Source organism: Diabrotica undecimpunctata, chromosome 6 (assembly GCF_040954645.1).
Source record: "Diabrotica undecimpunctata isolate CICGRU chromosome 6, icDiaUnde3, whole genome shotgun sequence".
Lineage (NCBI taxonomy): Eukaryota > Metazoa > Arthropoda > Insecta > Coleoptera > Chrysomelidae > Diabrotica > Diabrotica undecimpunctata.
Genome location: NC_092808.1, coordinates 29,976,541 through 29,998,104, shown reverse-complemented (window position 1 = coordinate 29,998,104; position 21,564 = coordinate 29,976,541). Strand labels below are relative to the sequence as shown.

Sequence of the window (21,564 nt, the reverse complement as noted above, 5' to 3'; positions counted from 1 at the left end):
GTAAGGAAGGCTGTAATGACCCTAAAGAATGGTAAATCCGCTAGACCTGAGGGAATCTATGCTGAAATGCTTAAGAATGGAACTCATAAACTATTTGAAATATTAACTTATGTGATCAATCAGTGTCTAAATGGACACCCAGTACCAGAACAATGAAGAACGGCATACATGTCCTCAATACACAAAAAGGGGGACAAAAGGAATTGTAATAATTATAGAGGCATATCGGTAACCAGCACCCTGAGCAGACTGTATGGACGAATTTTGAGAAATATGATCGAGGAAGAATATAAGCACAATGAAGAGGAAGAACAAAGCGGGTTCCGTGCAGGAAGATCGTGCACCGATAACGTATTTTGTCTTAAACACATAATAGAAAAAAGATCGGCTAAGAATCTAGAAACTCATATTACTTTTGTAGACCTGCAAAAAGCATATGACAACATCCCTTAACAAAACTGTGGACAACGTTGAAAAGATCTAACATCAACCACACATTGATAAATGCTGTACAAGAACTATATAGAGACTCAAAGGCACAGATAAAAACAGGAAAATATCTAACGGAAGAATTCCTGGTTACAAAAGACTTGCGACAGGGATGCTGTATCTCACCAACCTTATTCAAGATATATGATGCAGCGGCATTGGAAAGATGGAAAAGAAAAGTACATAGGATGGGTATAGAGCTTAGCAATGAATGTATATATACACTCCAGTTTGCTGATGACCAGGTAGTGCTAGCGACCGACAGGGAAGACATGCAGTACATGCTAAGAAAACTGATAGAAGAATATAACGACTGGGGAATGAATGTCAATACAACAAAAACCAAATATCTTTGTATTGGAAACGAGTCAGATAACATAGACCTCGAAAACGGACAACATATTTCCTGCTATCAGAGCTATGACTACTTGGGTGTTGCCTTTGACAATACAGGAACTGATACACGGGAAATAGAAAAACGAATCACTCAAGCAAAGAAAGTCTTAGGATATCTCAATGGTATACTGTGGAGTAAAGAGATAACGAAAGGAAGGAAATTTAATATATACGAGACCATGATTAAAACTACTCTTCTTTATGGCGCTGAAACATGGAGAATTAGTGAAAAGAACAAAAAGCGAATAGAAGCAGTAGAGATGGATGCAATGAGAAGATCTTTAGGTATTTCCAGACGAGACCGAATCAGAAATGATGTAATAAAACAACGTATGGGAATAGAAGGAAATATAACTCAAGATATAGAGAAGAAACAATTAAGGTGGTATGGGCATGTTCAACGGATGCCAGCATCAAGACTCCCCAAAAAAGTAATAGAATGGCAACCGATAGGTCGACGGAAAAGAGGAAGACCCAGATTAGAATGGCAACACGGCGTAAACAAGTCCATGAGCGAAAGAAATTTAACAACAAACGACTGCGAAGATAGGAAGAGATGGTGTTTAGGTATCGGACAACGTCGAAAGACGTTCTAAACCGATGTGTATATGTTTGGAGAATGATTTCCGAAGTGGAAATTGAAACGACAATAAACTTACTTTAACCTTTAATTGTGGCTTATTCCCATTTAAATAGTAATTACTTTAACATGCCTCAAGAAAATAGCTTCCGAACAAAATTTCGAGTAGATATTATATTATTTAACACATGCGTTGTAACACTAAATTTATATTTTGATAATAAAAGAATGTAAAAATATCTAAAATGGTTTATAAACCCATATCACAATTTTTGAAAATATCTAGAGGGGCCAAGACTTTTGGAGGTGTATATAAAATCATAAAACACTAATTTAAAGGCAAAAGCATGGAGAGGTACAAGTTGACCTAATTTTAAGATTGCCTCTACAAAGCGGGTCTTTGTAAATTATGCAGCGTCAAAAGCCTTAGTACTAGGGTTTAGAAAATTTATACAAACCGAAACTTACGATCTTTGTTTCTTAAGTTCCGAAAGAGAATGATTTAGGAACTTGAAACATTCAGGGATGTATTCAGGAAAACGGAAATATGCGGAAAAACTGTATAAAAATATGGCCAACAAAAATATTTCATAAATACGCTCTCAAACAATTAGGCTGGATAGTGCTAATAGCCTACAATAATTTAAAAGTACTTTCGAAAAGAATGGCTTAGGTAGAACAAATAATCATTTCCTATCGTGAATATTCTTTTGCTACATCTTTTTTGTTTCTTGTGATGTTGGTTTTTTGACAGAATTACGGACTTGCGGTTCGAAATTAACACAGATAAATAATATAATCAGTTAGTTAAATAGAAGTTCTCTTAATCGTTGAATTACCTGATTATCATTGGCGGCTGGTGAGTGAGGGTTACGGGGCGTGGCCCTCTCTAGGAAAATAATACACAAACAATTAATTGTACAAATGAGCTCTTAGATTATATGCTTCAGATATGTAGGCAGCAAATTTTAAGTGAAATAAAACAGTCTTCATTTCTTGCACTAATGACAGATGATACAAAATGCCAGTGTAGTTAATACTGATGATCCTATTTCACTTAGAAAGTTATTAGATATTTTCAATATCATTCAATTATTCAAATATTACAGATATTTTCAAAACTTAGCCTCTCTAAAAAAATTACTTTTTTCTCCTGCTCAATTGGACTTCATTCTAATGAATTTACTTGTGGAATAATTGGATGCAGAAAGAATTAGAGCTTTTGAATTACACTTTGCTTCAAAAAATGTACCTTCCTATGAGGAAGTTTATGTAAGTTCGCATTGCAGCGTTGCACTTGATTGGAATCGTATAAAAGACAAGTCAGCAAAAATGTTAAATCTGTTAGTTCCGATATTTCAAATAACGAAAGGCATTCATCTCGTCAAACTTCTACATTTTTGACCAGTTCTGTAAAGTGTCTATTTTTTGGTTCGGATCATGCTGTATTTAAATGCAATCAATTTCTTGCTGAATCACCTCAAGAACATTTCGACTTTGCTAAACAGAATAAATGTTATATAAACTGCTTGTCTAAAATTCATGTTACGGTTAAATGCCTTTCATCCAAAAGATATACACATTGTAATAAAAAACACCATACTGCTTTTTACTTTGATAATCTCAATGCGAATGATCATACTTCTTCTTCTTCTCATAACGAAGTTACTAGTTCATCTGACGATCCCATGCCTTCTATTTCCGCCTTATCAAATACTTTGACAAATAATGTCTTGTTAGCTACAGCTACATTCTATATTCTCGATCGTTTTGGCAAAGCCTTGGAAGTTAGAGCCTTGTTAGACAGTGTGTCTCAAGCCAGTAAAGAGGGTGCAGACAAATTAAGTCTTCCTAAATTTAATGCGGCTTTATCGATACAGGGTCTTGATAGAATGTTGCCCTCCAGCCAAATCAGGCGTAAAATTGAAAATTTCTTTGTCTTGTGACATAAACTTTCATTGCGAGATAGATGCAATAATTCTTCCTCAAATCTGTCAAAACATGCCAACTGCTCCAATTTCCTTAGACAACGCACACGCCCCTTACTTTCCGTCTTTAAACTATACCTTATATTTAGTTCCAAAATTATAAAATGATCTTGTAAATCTGTTGCTTGCCAGGAACGTTTATTGACGTTTCAATTTCCACTTCGAAAATCAAATTGAAACGTAAATAAACGTACTTTAACCTTTAATTGTGGCTTATTCCCATTTAAATAGTAATTACTTTAAAATTCCACAAGAAAATAGCTTCAGAAAAATATTAAGAATCCGTTTTTACGGTTGCGATTGATACATATTAATATAAGCAAAAGAAATAAGTAACATGGTGAGACTTTTGTGGTTCCAATAAAGCTTTTTGGTGACGTTCAATTTGGTCAGCTAGTTCTCAGAACTTTATTAATAATTTAATAATAAACCTTCCAAATACAGTAACAGTAATATTAAGGGTTATAAGAGGTCCTTCTTGTTATTAAAATGAGAGAATGGGAGTTTGGACTAAAATAGCCAGGCAGACTTGAGTAAAAAACCTAACAAAAAAAAATTGAGAAAGATCGGATAATAGCTGGTAAAGAAAAATTACAAGAGAACATGAAAGAATTGAAATGAGTTGGAAAGAAGTCAAGCGAAGAGCAAGGAATAGGGAGGGCTCCACAGGACTGTAGAAAAAATTTCAATCGAATGGCACAAACAGGATACGCTAATCTAACCAACCAGCCACATTCCATTATTGGCTAAGAAATTCAAAAAAACCAGACGAGAAAAGTTAACTTTTTAAATTTAAATACATTATCTTAATAAAGCTTCTTATCCTAAATAGAAACATAAAAAAATTATACGAAAATGGTTGCGTTTCGATTTAATTTGAGCTTCTTACCAGAGCTTCTTAGCCAGAAACACGTGTTAGTGAGTGGTAAGAAGCTCAAATTAAATCGAAACGCAACCATTTTCGTATATTTATCGTTCTTACTCGACGCAATGAGTACAAGAAAGATGGTAATTTATATGGGTAAATTGTTGATGCATAGTGGAATATAAATATTCCCAGCATCGCTCTTAATGGCTTGATTAAGCGTGAGTATACAATTTACTTTAATTGCTATCGACACATTTAACTTCATCTTTCATCACTAGATGTCTCTAGTAGCATACTCTGGTAATTATTTTTTCTATAATTGCCAGAGTAGTCGGTGCGTTTTGGTTTGATTTGAGTTTTCTTACAAACTCTCTCTGATGACGGGTAGACCCAGAAACACGTGTTAGGGAGTGGTAAGAAGCTCAAATTAAATCGAAACGCAACCATTTTCGTATATTTATCGTTCTTACTCGACGCAATGAGTACAAGAAAGATGGTAATTTATATGGGTAAATTGTTGATGCATAGTGGAATATAAATATTCCCAGCATCGCTCTTAATGGCTTGATTAAGCGTGAGTATACAATTTACTTTAATTGCTATCGACACATTTAACTTCATAAAAAAATTAGGTCTTGCATCTTACAACCGCTTTTTATAAATGTGAAATAGGCTTAATGTAAAACTTAATATTAATAAAACTGTCGTGGAATTATAAAACTGGGCTTATATTCGAATAAATATGTCTCAACATATTATTTATACACCATTTCAAAGGAAATATAACGATTACGGAATAAGTTTTTTCGTACTTTACTCGGAAATATATCTGAGCCATAGTTATTTTCCAAACCATTGTAACTGTTTTATTTTCTTCAAAGTTTAACAAAGGCAATCCGAAACCTTCCATGTTAAGCACCAAGTTTTATCCACATGGAAACTAGGAAAGCTTTCACACAGAAACTCTCTGAACACGTTTTTATGCCGCAGCTTTTGGGATAGAAAATGTTAATGTGGAAAAAAGCGCATACAGAAACATTCCAGTATGGTTTTTGCGTTTCGTACATCAAACAGAAAATTATACAACAAATTATTTATTACAGAACATTATACAACAAGTTTGTGTAGTTTCCAGTATTTTTATAATAACACTAATTTACATTCCAAAATATATATTTTATATGAAATAAAATTATTCTCTGACATTATGTACCAAATGTTTTCATTTAACGAAAGTTTTTTTAATGAATCAAGTCACTTGTTTGGATAAATAAGAAATATACCGGGCGCACCAAAATAACGTAAATTGTTTAAAATGTTAACTTTTGTATTTTTTAAATTTCCCTAATCTATTAAAATAAAAATACAATCATTAAAATCAGATAGTCCTAACTTTATTGGTTCCAAAGTTAAGTGGTTTGAATGTAAAATTATAAAAAGATTATTATTTATGTAATGAAAAGACTTGAATTTATTACACTGTTTATTTTTGCTTACATACAAATAAAATTATGAAAACAAAATGTGGTCTGTAAATTTCTTTTTTGGCTTAGATGCTGTCTGTTTGACATTTGCTGGCAGAGAGAGGGCTTGTTGAAGCTTCCGTCTCGCTATTGAGAGGAACGCCGTATGGCCATGCTAATTTAAGTTTTCTTCACTATGGTAAAAACACTTAGTGGGCACTATTTTTGTCATTTGTTATTTATTATCATGAATGTTAAAATATCAAATAATTTTATTCTTTATTGTTGTCCAGATTTAAGACAGATGCTTTATATATGTATATAATACATGATTTAATCCAGCCCAGGTCGCCTTTTATGGTGGGATATCTCCCAAAAATGTTCCGCATTCTGCATGATATTATAGAGATGTTCACTTATACACTTGATATTCTCTCGCGAGTGTCTTAGGAATGGCACCATCATAGTAGAAAGAATAATGGGTATCGTCTTAATACTTTCTTTTCTCATTACTTTCTCTCATACTTTCCTTGTTTGTCATTGTTATTAGGTGCTTTCACATCAATATACTAATGTTTAGTTTACTAAGTATTTATATATCCAATTCAAGGATAATTCCGTTTTGGAGAGTCCCAGTTGGTTGGCAAGTTTTTGGTAATATGTATATCTCTTCTACTAAGTCATGTCGTTTTTTATAATTAATTCAGAAAAATGCCTTACAACCTTACAAGATGTTATATGTTTTTTTGGGATTGACATCTGTATTGGCATTTGTCGTTATTTGCCTGAGGGTTGTTAATGATATTATATAGATGATATTAGGTAGATAGTGGCTATTATCTGATCCTGAATAGCAAGTAGAAAACCTTTTGTATGAAAACATATAGGACGTTGCACTGTCGACATAGCCCTGGCTGACTTCATTGGGATACCTTCCACGTAGAGGTTTGCCCATTGGAATTAAAAAAAGACGTGCAAAGATATGGCAATAATTTTATTTTTACATGAAAGCCTGTACCTTAATCTACTTTTCTACATAATTTCCGTGAATATTGAGGCACTTGTCATAACGTGGCACCAATTTGTGAATACCCTCCTGATAAAATTCTGCCGCCTGACTTGTTAACCACTGCATCACAAATGTTTTGACTTCGTTATCGTCTTGAAGACGCTGACCGCCCAGGTGTTTCTTCAAGTGCTGGAACAAATGGTAGTCGCTGGGCGCCAGATCAGGGCTGTATGGAGGATGAACTAGAGTTTCCCATTTAAATGATTTGATGAGATCTTTGGTCTGATTAGCCACATGTGGACGGGCATTGTCATGCAGCAAAACGATACCCTTACTCAACTTGCCACGTCTTTTGTTCTGGATTGCACAACGCAGATTTTTCAATGTCTCACAATAAGACTCTGCATTGATTGTTTCATTACGAGGCAGAAACTCCTCTAGCAATACTCCTTTTCTGTCCCAAAAAACTGTGCACAAGATTTTCCGGGCAGAAATTGTTTGCTTAAACTTCACTCTTTTGGGTGATGATGAATGTCGCCATTCCATGGATTGTTGTTTCGATTCTGGTGTGACGTAGGCCACCCACGTTTCGTCACCAGTAACAATTTGGTCTAAAAATCTTCACCTTCACTATGGTACCGCTCAAGGAAAGTCAATGCACTGCCTAAACGTTGGGTTTTGTGTAAATCCGTCAACATTTTTGGAACCCAACGTGAACACAATTTCCGGTAATTCAAGTTCTCGGTAACAATGCGATACAAAAAACTACGAGAATACCGAGGAAAGCAGTCGGACAATGATGAAATTGTAAAGCGTCTGTTTTCTCTCACCTTTTCGTCCACTTTCTGCACCAAATTTTCATTAATGACCGAAGGACGCCCACTCCGTTCTTCATCATGCACATTTGTGCGGCCATCTTTAAATGCTCTCACCCATTTTCTTACCATTCCATCACTCATAATGTTTTGTCCGTAAACTTCAACGATCTCACGATGAATATCGATCGGTTTTACGTCTTTAGCACTAAGAAATCGTATAACAGACCGTACTTCACAATCAGCGTGACTCACGATTGTTGGAGGCATCTTAAACACTGGAGTAAACAAGTATACAATGAAGAATCAGACTGTAATGGCGTCAGTGTGTAGACAAGAGATGTAGGTAACCAGCGCTCATGCGCGGAACGCCGACCGTAGCGCTGCGGCGGCGGAATCGCAAAACGGTACTTACTTAAAAAACATGCCTCGTATATATATATATATATATATATATATATATATATATATATATATATATATATTATATATATATATATATATATATATATATGAAAAAGGTTAATGCGAGTTATAAGTAAAATAAAGGTAGAAAGTATCGGCATAGCTTGCAACAAAGAAACACAATATATACATAAATATATGTGTATAAGATGGAAGGCAACCGTATATACGTAATTTTGATTACTGGTCGTCTTCAGTACGGTGCAGTCAAGTTAGAAAAGTAAGATGGTAACTTGGAAAATGATTACTACAAGACCAATGCGACCAATTTGTGGCAATAAAGTTCGAAGACTCTGAGGTTTCCAGAGCAACAGCTAACACATCCACGTAGGAAGCTAAGCTACCTGAGGAAAGGAATGCCAAACGTTTAGAACGTTTCAAACAACAAGAAAAAGATTAATTCGAGTTAATAGTAAAATAAAGGTAGAAAGTATCGGCATAGCTCACAACAAAGAAAAAAAATATAATAAAATATGTGTATAAGATGGAAGGCAACCGTATATACGTATTTCTGACTATTGGTCTTCTTCAGTACGATGCAGCCAAGTTAGAAAAGAAAGATGTTAACTTGGGAAAGGATCAGTAAAAGATCAGTAAAGTTAGAAGGCTCTGAGGTTTCCAGTTTCAAATTTTCTCACACTGATTCCTTGCTTTATGAATTCCCTTGTTCAAATTTCTTTTTGCGCGTCCCCTTTTTTATGTGATATTCAATTAATTGTTTGTGTAGGTTGTCTGTTATTATTTATTCTCTGTACAGGTGAGTACCAGATAAGTTCTTGATATTTTAACTGATCTTAAAGGATAAAGGCATCCATTTTGGTCGCATATACTTTATCTATATCCTTTATCAATTCTTTTGTTAATCTCAAGAAATGTCAAAATAAACCTTTTTTGAAGAAAAATTATGACTTATTCCTAATAAAAATAGTAAAAAGTTATTATATCAAAGATAAAAATTAAGCCGATATAAATAAATGATTAACTTATAGAAAGTTAACGAATGAATATATTTGAGGTACACAAGTCATAAAATAAGATCAATTATTTAGATTGGGATTAAATGAGCGTAATGGAAAATCACGGTTTATTATGCAAAATCCTATTACATTTATGTATATTAAAACATAATTATCTTGTGTCTCATTAAACATGATATACGAATTACATTTTGAGAGAGACGAGTAAAAACAAAGATTATCATTGAAAATGGATTTAGTGTTTCAAAATACTCTTCAAGAATATTAAATATCTTTTGCGTTTGTTTAATCTATTTTTAAAATACTTTTTCCAATATCAACAAGGTAATTCCTAAAGAAACATTTTTAAAAATTTTAAAGCATCGAGAAATACTGACATTACAATTTATTTTTATTAATTAAAAATGAAAATTCGTTATTTGGTGTCAAATCCAAAAAATATGGAAAGAAATGGACGCACTGAAACAGAAATCGAAGAAGGTATTATAAAAGGAAACAAATAATAGGTGCATTGGACTCACTACTCTGGTCTAAAACGATGTCTAAACAGATAATGATATAGCCTTTTTAAACAATATTTTTAAAAGCTTTGTGTTTTATGGATGTGGAACCTGGCAAACCTGGCGGATTTTTGGTGCGGATTAGCAGGTATATACAGAATGATGCCCGTAACAAATGAAAAAATAGACAAATTATGAATAGAACAACCACCATCATGGACAAAATAAAGCAGAAACAGAATATTTGGTACGGATATGTACAAAGAATAAAAAACCATCGCCTATCGACAACATGGCTTAATGTAGTTCAAAAGGCAATATCAGGCAATGATCTATAACCAGAAGACTGAGTTGATAGACTGTAGCAAAATACTGGGGTGTGTGTAGGAGGAGAGAGGTGTAAGAAGAGTGGTCTATATATATGGGATAAAATTGATAGAAGTAAAATAGATAACAATTAAGTAAAGAAGTATGAAAAAAAATATTGAACGGAATGTGGCTAGGCTAGCAATGTAGGCAAGAGAATGACCACTAGAAACTCAAGGATGGATACGGCCAATTTGCATGCCTTTTAAAGACAGTAAATCAGGAAAATATGTATGATGGATAGAAAAGAAGATAAGAAAAATGAATAGATATAATGGAAATTAACAAAGAAAACTGAGGGCGCCAGAAGAGGGATACTACTCTAAAAAGAGTAACGGTCACTCTTCCAGGTATCGTATACTGCCAATATTAATTAAAGTTGATGTAATAAACAAAAATGCTGTAAATGCAAAAAGGTAAGGAAATATTAATAAAAAATTATATGCAAAACAAATTCAAGTTTATTAAATATAACTTCTTAGATTTTGACAATCTCTAAGTTACCAAAAAGTATATGAAAATTTCACAATATAATATTATAACGGAAATGTTGAAAACAACTACAACAAAAAGTTGAAAACTACACAAAATAACTCTGATATAGAGTGTACAACCTACATCTAGGTTAAAAACAACCTTAAACAAAATAATGCTAACGTTGGAAGAACGTATAGCCAAGTAAATATATTATACTAACCTACAATATGACCAACAATATTGTTAAACACCTCTAAATTCAAATATAAACCAAGTAATATATAAATGTGAACAAGCCAAGTTAAACAATTGAAACGGTCTATTATTCTGAAGGGATAATAACCAGAGTTAATAACACAAGATGAAATATAAAAAAAATTAGTTAAGTAAACACATAATGAAATAATTAAAGTTAATAATGAAATAAAAGGTTAATACAAAAAAACAATGGAAGATAATCTCTGGGTAGAATTTGAGCTCAAACTTACCGATACCTTCCACCAAGGGGAGTTATATTAATTAATATATATATATATATATATATATATATATATATATATATATATATATATATATATATATATGTTATAAAAAAAACTATAACTGGTGAAACAAGATATATATATAGTTCTGAAGCAAAAACCAACTGTCCTCCTAGGTGAAACAGTGGAAGGATACTCCCGAATGGCTTCGGTGTCCCAGCGAAGTCCTCCGTGAGGTCCGAAATTAGCACGGAGCTGGTGCTAATTGGCTCAGTTCCGATGATTACGGTCCTGCCCTACCTCTAGGTGTAGGCTGGAGAAAAAATGAGGGTGGAGTAGACAATACTCCCTGGCTTGTCCCAATGACCCTGATTCTTATAGAGTTGAAGTGGTACTCTCCCTCGGATGTTCTGAGGGAAATTTATAATTCCATGGTAGGTGGCTGAAAACAATTCCCCTTTACTTCTAGTCTCAACATTGATAAAAAGAAATCAAAGAAGTGAGGAAAGTTTCTTTCAGCATAAGAAACCGGAGCATAATTATAGTAGATAAAAAAACCCATCCAATCGGATGTAGCGTGACCTTGCTTCACGTAGAGTAAAAATATAATGGCCTTGAACAAAATGCTATATTAAAATATGAAATAATAAATCTGAATAATAGGATATGGATAAAATACTCTAATGTTCATTAAAATATCTGTGGAAATTGTAATAGATGTTAGAGATTTACGAAAAATTTAGAATTTTAATCAGATTCATGCCAGAATGATTGTAAGCGGCCATACTATGCTTGAATTCGTGACTTAAGGTCATTCTGAATACCTTAAGGATGTGGAATGTGGGAACAAAGGTTAGTTTTTATAATATAAAAAGAAAATAATTACCAGATAGCTACTTAATTCCGTGCTAGAAATTTCACTTCAGCCTCCCGAGTTTCCGAAAACACCGTCAATTAAATGATTACGGTTATACTTAAAACATTTAACTTCTTGAAGTGAAGGAAATTCTATGCATTAATTGGATTTTCTTTCGCTAACTACCACCTTTGTACCACTTCAAACTCTCGATCAAAAGTGAATTTTAATTCACAGTTAATTAACCAAGAGCCAGTTTCCACTTCCCCCTCATCTCCTGTCATCTCTCTGGTTCGCAATGGTACCAAATTAGATCCGAGTGACAACTTGAATTATTAAAAATACACACTTAATGGGCAAATGAACACTTAAAGTTAGGCAACCCATACTACATCTCTGAAATTATTTTAATATAAATACAGTATAAGTAACGACTGTTACCAGACGTGAAAAAAGACTGTAAACTGGAAGGCGCAGGGCGTTATAAACCAGATATTAGTAATATGATTTTATCCCCTTTCTTTATAATAATTAGCATACCTACTTTCATTTAAATATTGTTGTCATATATTCCTTAAATGCGTGTTTATAAAAGATTAACTATAACTATTCATTTACAGGAAGAAGAAGAAGAAGAAGGTATCGGAGCAGGAGCAGGGGAGGATAAAAGGTCCAAAGGATCTTCAGAAGGAGATGGTACTACTGGTAGTTATTCTAGTTTAGAAGACGACGAACCTGAAGCTGTAGATCAGTTAGCAGCCCTTGCAGCTCGATATCAAATTGACAACGTCGACCTTGGAAACGGAAATAAGATATGTAAGGATTTGAATAAAAACTCAATAGATCCTTTTACTCTAATTCTGATGAAATATTTTACTATCTGATTCGTTGAACTTATTTAAAATTCGTTAATTATGCTTTGTATGTCTTCTATATGTATTAGCACTATGACTTTTTTCAGATTTTATTTTTAAGTAGTGTAATTGAGCAAGATAATAAAAAATTCATGGTTTCACAATTCAACAACCCTCTATCTCACTGCTTATGTTGGTTAAGATGTTATCTAAACAAGTTGCTAATCGAGTTGTGGTTGTAGTAAATTCAATTAATATTTATGGTTAAACCAAATATACATAAACTTTTAAAAGATTTTATTTAGTATATAAAATATTTTAAAATTGTTATTTATGTGTATTCGCTCCGTGCGTGACTGACGCGACACCTACCGCCTTCATCTGACAGTTTTGGACCTAACAATTTTCAGGTTAAACATATGACATATGTTTGACATTGTTAAATACGTGCGAAATTGACAATTATTAATAATTAACTTTTTAGTTTATGTAAAAATAAATGTAGTATTAAAAACTGGGTTTCTCAAAATTCATCATAATATATCTTTTCAACCACAAATGGAAAAGAAAGGGAAAAATCTAGTACTGGCAAATCAAGTTTTTCACGTGAAAGAGCATATAATTAAAAACAGTAATAGTAAAAGTTATAATATAAAAGCTAAAGTCATCAGGCACTCTGCAGTTAGCTTGAAGCCTTATAAAATATCATTTAAGGTAAATTATTTAAATTTTTCCTATTTCAATTGTATAAAAATGAAATTATGTGATATTTACTTTTTGATATTAATAACACGGATCCATCTTTTTCTTTTCTCTAATTTATATGTAATCTTTGGGAACCTATAAAAACTACACTTACTATTTTTGCTATTATTAGCACAATTAAATACGCAATATGTATCTGCACACATTTTTGATAAAATTTATGCGTAAAAAGGTAGGGCCAATTTTGTCATATTTCGCCGCTACGCACGCTGGCATCGTTTCAAAGTACCCTTACCATGGTCACGCACGGAGCGAATACCTACTCGATGTTTGTGTTACTATACGATACTAATGTTTTGTGATTTCAGATAATACTCAACTTCCGTCAAATATGACATTCCAAAACAAAGCAGCAATGTCCAATTCCAAAATAAAGACGGCAACCATAACTACAAATGCGAATACAACTCCCGGAAACCAATTTCCCTTCGGAACCAGTTCCGATTCAGAGTCTCCTACAGAACCAGTCAGCCAACAGACCGTTGCAATGCTCAGGGCTAGAGTTGTGCCAAGCAAAATATAAAGTAGAGGTTTTCATTGGGTTTTCGTGCATGATATCCTGTTTCCTGTCCCATCCTATTCTGTCCATTCCATAAAGGTTTCATTTTGTATAATAGGAATTTTTGAGAAGAAATATTTTATTGATGTTGAAATCCAACTAATAAATTTTTAATATGAATATTGTATAGTTTATTTGGTTTTAGATCTTGGATAAAAATGTGTACTTTATTTAATGCTAAATACCATTAGTCTTACTTTTGATTTAATATATTTTTATACTCATAAATACAAGGTATTATTAAAGTTCTCTACTATTTTCTCTTTTATCCTTTCTAAGAATCTTCTAGTATACGAATACCTTAAAATGATCTGTTTGTTTATCCATTAGTCATTTTGAGATAATTAGTCGGTAAAGGAGTCGCTACTTAAAAACTTAATGACTTGCATGGGTATCCTGTATAATTTCTGGTTTTATTTCGGCCTTTTCAAAGACTCAGAATCTCTTAGAATCTCTCAGAATCTATAAACAATAACAAGACAAATACACAATAGAGTCGACATATAAGTATTGCCTTGTTTTTAGTATCTTTTATTTACAGTCTTCTGTTATTCTATTAACGCTTATTCTAATTCATTTACACCAGAGTTTCTCAAACTTATCTAAACCGCGACCCCTTTTTGCTAAAAAATTTGTTCGCGACCCCCCAATTTCCTCCCACTCATTTATTCAATATTATTTGACAGAAATAGCGTGCCTAATTTACAATTATCTGATGGTTTCTCAAATTTAATTTTACTTTACTGTTTAAGTTTAAATCAAAAACAATTATTTTATTTTAATACAATTATTTTAATGATTGCGATCTGTCCCACTAGTAATTAGTAGTAGGTACTTCTGCCAGAATAGAATTTACAATAAAAATAAATAATCAGAAGTCCACTGCACATTGTACACCACGACATATTAGCTTGTGTATACATCGCAAAACTCTTCCATGATAATCGCGAAAGCGCTCGCTACTAGATGGCACTCTGGAACGTTCTCGTAGCCTCGTTTTGGCTTTATATAAGCGGCGATGCGCAACGAAACCTCAGTTCGAATCCAAACAGCCTATGGTGGCGAACGCGGTGTTGAGTAATCAGTAAATATTTTACGACTTACGTATTCTCGTTTACGTATTTACGTCTACGATAAATTATAAATTATGGATAAGTTTTTAAAAAGAAGTGCAGAACCATCTACGTCTGAAAGTGGCAGTAGCAGCAATAAAAAGAAAAACAGATATGGTTTTACCGTTATTTCCAATAAACCACAATGTGTTATTTGTGGACAAGTCTTGCCAAAAGAAAGCATGAAGCCATCAAAGTTACTTCGACATTTAAATAGCAAACATCCAGATAAAAAAGACAAGCTTGTAGAATTCTTTGAAAGAAAGCTGAACGTCCTTCACAAACAGCAAGACAGTTTTCCCTTGGCAACCACTACTAATGGAAAAGCATTATTAGCAAGTTATAAAGTTGCTTATCGTGTTGCCAAAACTAGTAATCCGCACACAATTGCTGAAAATCTGATTTTTCCAGCAGCTGTTGAAATGGTACATATAATATGTGGGGAAAGAGAGGCTGCAAAATTAAATACAATACCTCTGTCAAATAATACTATCCAAAGAAGAATTAGTGATATGGCAGAAGATATTCAAGCGCAAGTTGTCAAAAATCTTAATAAATGCACGTACTTCTCTCTTCAAATGGACGAATCCACAGATATATCTAACTGTGCCCAATGCATTACGTTTGTAAGATATGATACAAATAATGGCATTCAAGAAGATATTTTATTTTGTTCCCCATTGTAGACCAATACCACTGGAAAATGTTTACTCGACACTTTTGTGAAACGTACAAGTAAATATGATATTGACTTGGGTAAATGTCGTAAACTTACAAGAAATAATGCCTAATGCCAAATAGAGACATTGTTTTTTACATCGAGAAGCTCTTGCGTCCAAAGCTTTACCTCCTGAAATGGACTGTGTTATGAAAACCATCATTAAAGTTATAAATTCCATTAAAGGAAAAGCTTTGCAGACCCGTATTTTTAGAAAAATTTGCGAAGACATGGGTGCTTTATTTGAAAATCTTCTCTATCACACCGAAGTAAGGTGGCTTTCAAGGGGCAACGTCTTAAAAAGAGTATTTCACTTAAGAGCAGAGCTTTTAATGTATTTGAAAGATGAGAAGTCCCCATATGAAAATCAATTTTCCGATACTATTTGGCTTCTGAAACTAGGTTTCCTTGCTGATATTTTCGAGCAATTAAATATTTTGAACAGTAATTTACAAGGTCGAGACATTAATATAATTACAGCCACAGATAAAATTAAGGCGTTTCTAAGAAAAATCGATTTATGGTCGACCTCACTTGGCAAAAAAACAACTCGATTCATTCCAGTGCCTTCAGAAAATTATGGAAAATGTATCCAATTACAGTGCTACAAATTTTGAACAAGTTTTTGCTGACATGCATGTTACTTTGCTCAATTTAAAACAACAGCTCTCTGATTATTTCCCCGAAGAAATTCAAAACAGTTACGACAGTTGCAGATGGATACTAAATCCGATTTTAGCCGATTCCTTTCAGCATGTTGAAATACCAATAAACATGAAAGAAAAACTTATTGAAATATCAAGTGATGGAATGTTGAAGCTCCAATTTTTTCCCCAGAACTCGGACCAATTTTGGACCGAAAAGATGCAGGAATACCCCCAGTTGGCGAGTGAAGCTGTAAAATGTTTGGTTCCATTTGTAACATCATATTGTGTGAGTTAAGTTTCTCGTCTATGACTGCCATTAAAACAAGAGTAAGAAATCGTCTCGTACTTGAAAATGATATAATTGTGTGTGTCTCAAATACAGGGCCTAGATTTGAAAGATTAGTTTCACAGACACAGGCGCATAGCTCTCATTAAGATTATAATATTTGACTTTGTTTTACTCTTTTATTTTTACGGACTTTAATATTTAGTTTTATATTTCGTCTGATAATTAATTGTTAATTTCTATTTACGGCGTTGTTAAAATAAAAATACATGATCTAACAAAGTGGTGCTTTTGTCTTATTTTGGAAATGTTCAGCGACCCCCTAGTACCTCATGGCGACCCCCCAGGGGGTCGCGACCCCCACTTTGGGAAATACTGATTTACACTAACACTAAAACATTATTAATTTATAATGTATATATTTATTACTGACAATACAAATTTATATTTTAGACTAAAATCAAAATCTAAATTGTTCTCAATATATAGGCTGCCTCTAGTACCAGATTGCGGAGAAACCATCTCGATGTGACAGGTAGACCCTAATTGACGTCAGCGCCGTTTTAGCAGCAACATAGTAGTAATTTTGACAGTTTAGAAGAAATCTCTTATGTGCGCTAAACGATCCTTTTTTTCGAACCTTACAGATTGAAAGATGAACCTAAACCTTTTATCTCATGAATCTTCAAGATTTAATATTCCTACATTAACTCTTCCTGCTAAATACAGGAGCCCTATGAATGCCTTAATTTCAACTGTGTCAGTAGTTGCAGCATTATTAGTGTTACACCCATTTCTAACATAGTATCGTCAAATAAACAGTTCCATGTTTCTAGAACTTTACGGAGACCTTTTACTGGCCCTATTACGGCTGGCAACCGTTTGATTATGTTATATTTTGATGCTTTTCTTGCACCAGTACTTTATTTTGTGTCCGAATTGCCATCTCTTTCTTGAATGTATTCTGGTATATCTGTGTCATAATATTCCTCAAGTCCTTCGAAATCTTTGTTTCTTTTGTGTCATTACCTGTAGATTTTCGTCCATTTCATACCATAAAGTTGCTCTGCATCACCGTTTTTTTTTGGAAAAAAACCAAACCACTGTCTTTTAGAAAGCCGCTGTCACTTCCAATATGTGTCACTATCCTTTACGTCGCTTTAAGTCGCTGCCCTTTATCTGTCGGTCCTCGGAATCCTTGAGATAGACTTTCAACAAAAGCTTGCCAACTACTTAATGCCAGACCACACATTTTTAACAGTATGTCCAAGATTGACCTTCAATGATGACCAAGTTTCATCTAAATAATAGATTTTTCAATTTTGTTCACGAAACTTTTACGCAGATAGTTGCGTCGCCATGATTTTACGGAATTTCTGTTGTACTTTGCAAGTAAATTCCAATTTATCTAATTGCTTACGCAAAATTTCACAACTCATTTTAGAAATTACTTCATTAGCATTAGCATTTATTGCAGAAAAGATTTTGTTCTTATTAAAATAAAAAGAATGAACTGTACGTCTTATTTCTGAATTATTATGTTCATTAAATTCAATTGATTCTCGACCTCATAGAAGTGTCTGTGGAACCTGAACTTCACCCGAGCGTTATTGATGACGGACTATCCTGTAAAGAGTGGATGACGATACTCCTTCCACACATTCATATTATTGCCTCCACCTGAGACAATGTTTTTCTCAAATACTCATACACATTAGGCACTTTTTGTTTAACTTTAAGTCCTAACTGCTTATGAGAACTTTTTACATTTATACTCTCCCTGCTAGACTAGTTTCTTTAATTTTTATTGAATTAAACAATATTTAACAAAAGCAATATATCGTTAAACACAAAGGCACCTGTATACTTTAAACAGAAAGTGTAATTTCTCTGAGAATACTAAATATATACTGATCATACACGCACCCTTTCTCCGCTACTAACGCGCTTCGTGGTAGATGACGATAGTTAAACGATACAATAAATCTCACTGATCACACTCATGACAGTCATGACTGATTTCATTTTTATTTGCTGGACTAAGGTAAGGACGCCAATTAAGGCCACGTTAAGGTTTAAATGTCTGTAATATTTTATTCAGCAAAAATATGGGGGGGAAAGTCTTGTATACGTATTGCCTAACATTTAGCTATCGAATTTTAGGATAAAATACTTAATAAATAAATAAAGAAATATAAAATTTTAACATTCAATAAATCTTGAATATTTCGCCTTATTTGGAACTGGTAACTTAATAAGGCCAGTTTCATTTTTGAAGGAAATTTACGTGGCTAATAAATATTAATCCTAAGAATTAAAGAATAAATTCAAGGTTTAGTGAAAGAAACGTTTATTCATATTAAAAACAAAAATTTGTCAATACATTAAGTACATATATCGCACATTTACACACATCGAGGACATACAAATATATCCTTGTCGTCTTATGTTAATCCTCTACATTCCTCGTGGATATACTTATTACAACAAACACACTTGTGCATATCAGCCACTCTATCTTCATCACACAAGAAACAGTACCAAGAATCTTTTTTTTTAAGTTCGGTTTTGGTTTTGCTGAGCTATGAGATTGTGCACTAAATAAATCTCTGGTAACTTCTTGTGCTTTCGCATTAATGGCCTGCCGACGATTTTTTGTTGATACTTTTAACTCCGGTGTAATCAGCAAACCACTGGAACTAAAACTTGCATTTAGTTCTTCACATTTAGTTCTGTCTCACTTATTTTTGCAACTTTATTTTTATCATATTTATTTGACGTCTAAACTGCATCACTATAATCCTCGCTGGAAGCTGTACCACTTGTGTAAGACCCAGATGAGTCACTGTCTTCATCTGACATTAAGAAAAACTTTGGCGAGTTCTTTTTTTTTGTAATTTTCCTCTTCTCTCTCTTCTTTTTATTATTTTTGTTTACACCGCTGCAGGATAGCTGTTCTTCGAAATTTATATTCTTTTTGCCAGTTGTTTCAAGTTCTGGTTGGGTTGTAGGATTTTCTTGAAAATCTTCGGCGATTGTTTCATTCTCTTGTTGTGTCAGACAACTAGGTGCAAAGGCAGCATCCGGAATAGCATTTGGATTGAATGGCCATATTCCAGTTGCTTCTTGTTGAATCTTGCTCGGTTAATGGTACGTTCGTTATTATGGTTCACCCAAAAATTTAACACCTCCTCATCCCAGTAAGATTCAAAACTCCTGAAGACTGCTTTATCGAGTGGTTGAAGCTCATGGGTGGTGTTGGACGGTAGACAAAACAGAGTTACATCTTTTTTTATTGCAGCTTCTACAATTCTAATGTCTAAATGAGATGAAGCTCCATCAAAAATTAAAACGGCTGGTCCAGGATTTTTGAATCGACAGAAGTGATCTAACCACTGTATAAATGCATCTGATGTCATGCTTCCTTGCTTGGTCATTATAATTTTTTTTTCTGCTGGAAGATTACAATACCATTCTGGTTTAACTCGTTACCCTTTCATAATGATAAGTGGCGGAATGCTGTTGCCTATGCTGTTGCCACATGCCACGATTGTTATATTTTCGCCGTACTCTGGTGCAACGATATGCACTCTTTTAGCACCTTTACTAGCCAATACAGTTTGTTGGTGATGCAGTGTAAGCTGGCATCCTTTTTCGTCCATGTTGTAAATTTGAGCAGGTTTCCCTGCGAAGCCTTTCTCATGTAAAATCTGTCGAAGTTTCTCGAAATAGTCACTTATAACTGTACAATTTAATTTTTGGGCTCTGGCCAAATTGAGTTTTCGAGCCCGACGCTTTGCAATGTCAGGATGCCTAGAAAACAACAATTTCATAAATTTTTTTCCAGCTATCTCCTTTTTAACCGAGAATGGATGCCTTATTCCTGTCTCTTTGACAAAAGCAAACACGTTTTTTCGTAATATTTTGGGGATTTATGGCATACCCACGTCACACAATCTTCCTATACGCCTAACCAATTCATCTTCCTGAAGTTTTGTAAGTACTGGAGGCCGCCCAAGTCGTTTTTGTAAATTACCAGTATCTAGATGGTTACGTAACGTACGCCGAGGAATATTAAATGTAAGTGCTGCCTTATGAACAGCCATGCCATTTCGTACGGCATTCATTGCAGCTTCAATGGCCTCTTCGGTCCACTGTGCCCTTTTCTGGTGTACATATCTGCAAAGAAAAAATAGTTTAAACGATTATGTAAACAAATTGTTTATAATGTCAACCAGCTCTTAATAAGGCTAGTCGACTCTTAATAAGGCCAATCAATTGGCCTTATTAGGGCACTGTCTACTTTTCTATTTAAAGTAAAAGAACAATAATAAAAAGCAATATAGCGAAAAAACAGTACCAGTTTCTAAAAGAGTATTAATTTTCTATTGCTTTACAAAGAAATAATATTTGGTATATATTATTTAAGTAACTTTATAGTGATTTTATAACTTAGCTAAAATTTATAACCAAACTTCGGCACCGTAGTAAACACGTGTCTAGTGTACTTCGCGCTGTTGTTTGATACTACCGACTGAATGGCGTAGACGATTTTGACTGGGAAAGCGATTTAGAGTGACATCTAGTATATAATATCTATATTTAAGGAAATATTTACAATTGGCCTTATTAAGACACTGGCCTTATTTGGCGTCACTACCTTATAGGAAGATACTTAAAAGGCGAGCCGACTTAGTGCCAAAAAATGTTTATTAGTAATTGCCAAATAAATTTAATATGTATCTATAAGATATGATGCAAACAGTGGAGTGTTAATTTGTGGGTTTTTATGCACATAATATCTATTTTTAATAAACTTTAGGAAAATAACGAGACGAAAATGTTCAAAAATTTGCTCGTTCGAGTGATTTCTTATATATAATTTCATGTGC

General features: G+C 33.6%; 2 protein-coding genes across 2 annotated transcripts in view; one reads left to right on the top strand and one right to left on the bottom strand.

The window, feature by feature from the left end:
• Positions 1-14,022, top strand: part of LOC140443339 (uncharacterized) — a 284,421-nt gene extending 270,399 nt beyond the window's left edge. Inside the window, exons 8-9 of the mRNA XM_072534546.1 lie at positions 12,352-12,547; positions 13,659-14,022. Coding sequence (XP_072390647.1) covers positions 12,352-12,547; positions 13,659-13,873 — 411 coding nt within the window. The 3' untranslated portion in view covers positions 13,874-14,022. The remainder of the gene's footprint in view (positions 1-12,351; positions 12,548-13,658) is intronic.
• Positions 14,023-20,481: 6,459 nt separating this feature from the next.
• put (activin A receptor type 2 punt) overlaps positions 20,482-21,564 on the bottom strand; it is a 140,795-nt gene continuing 139,712 nt past the window's right edge. The window contains exon 10 of the mRNA XM_072534545.1: positions 20,482-20,851. The gene's annotated coding sequence lies outside the window, so the exon portion shown is untranslated. The remainder of the gene's footprint in view (positions 20,852-21,564) is intronic.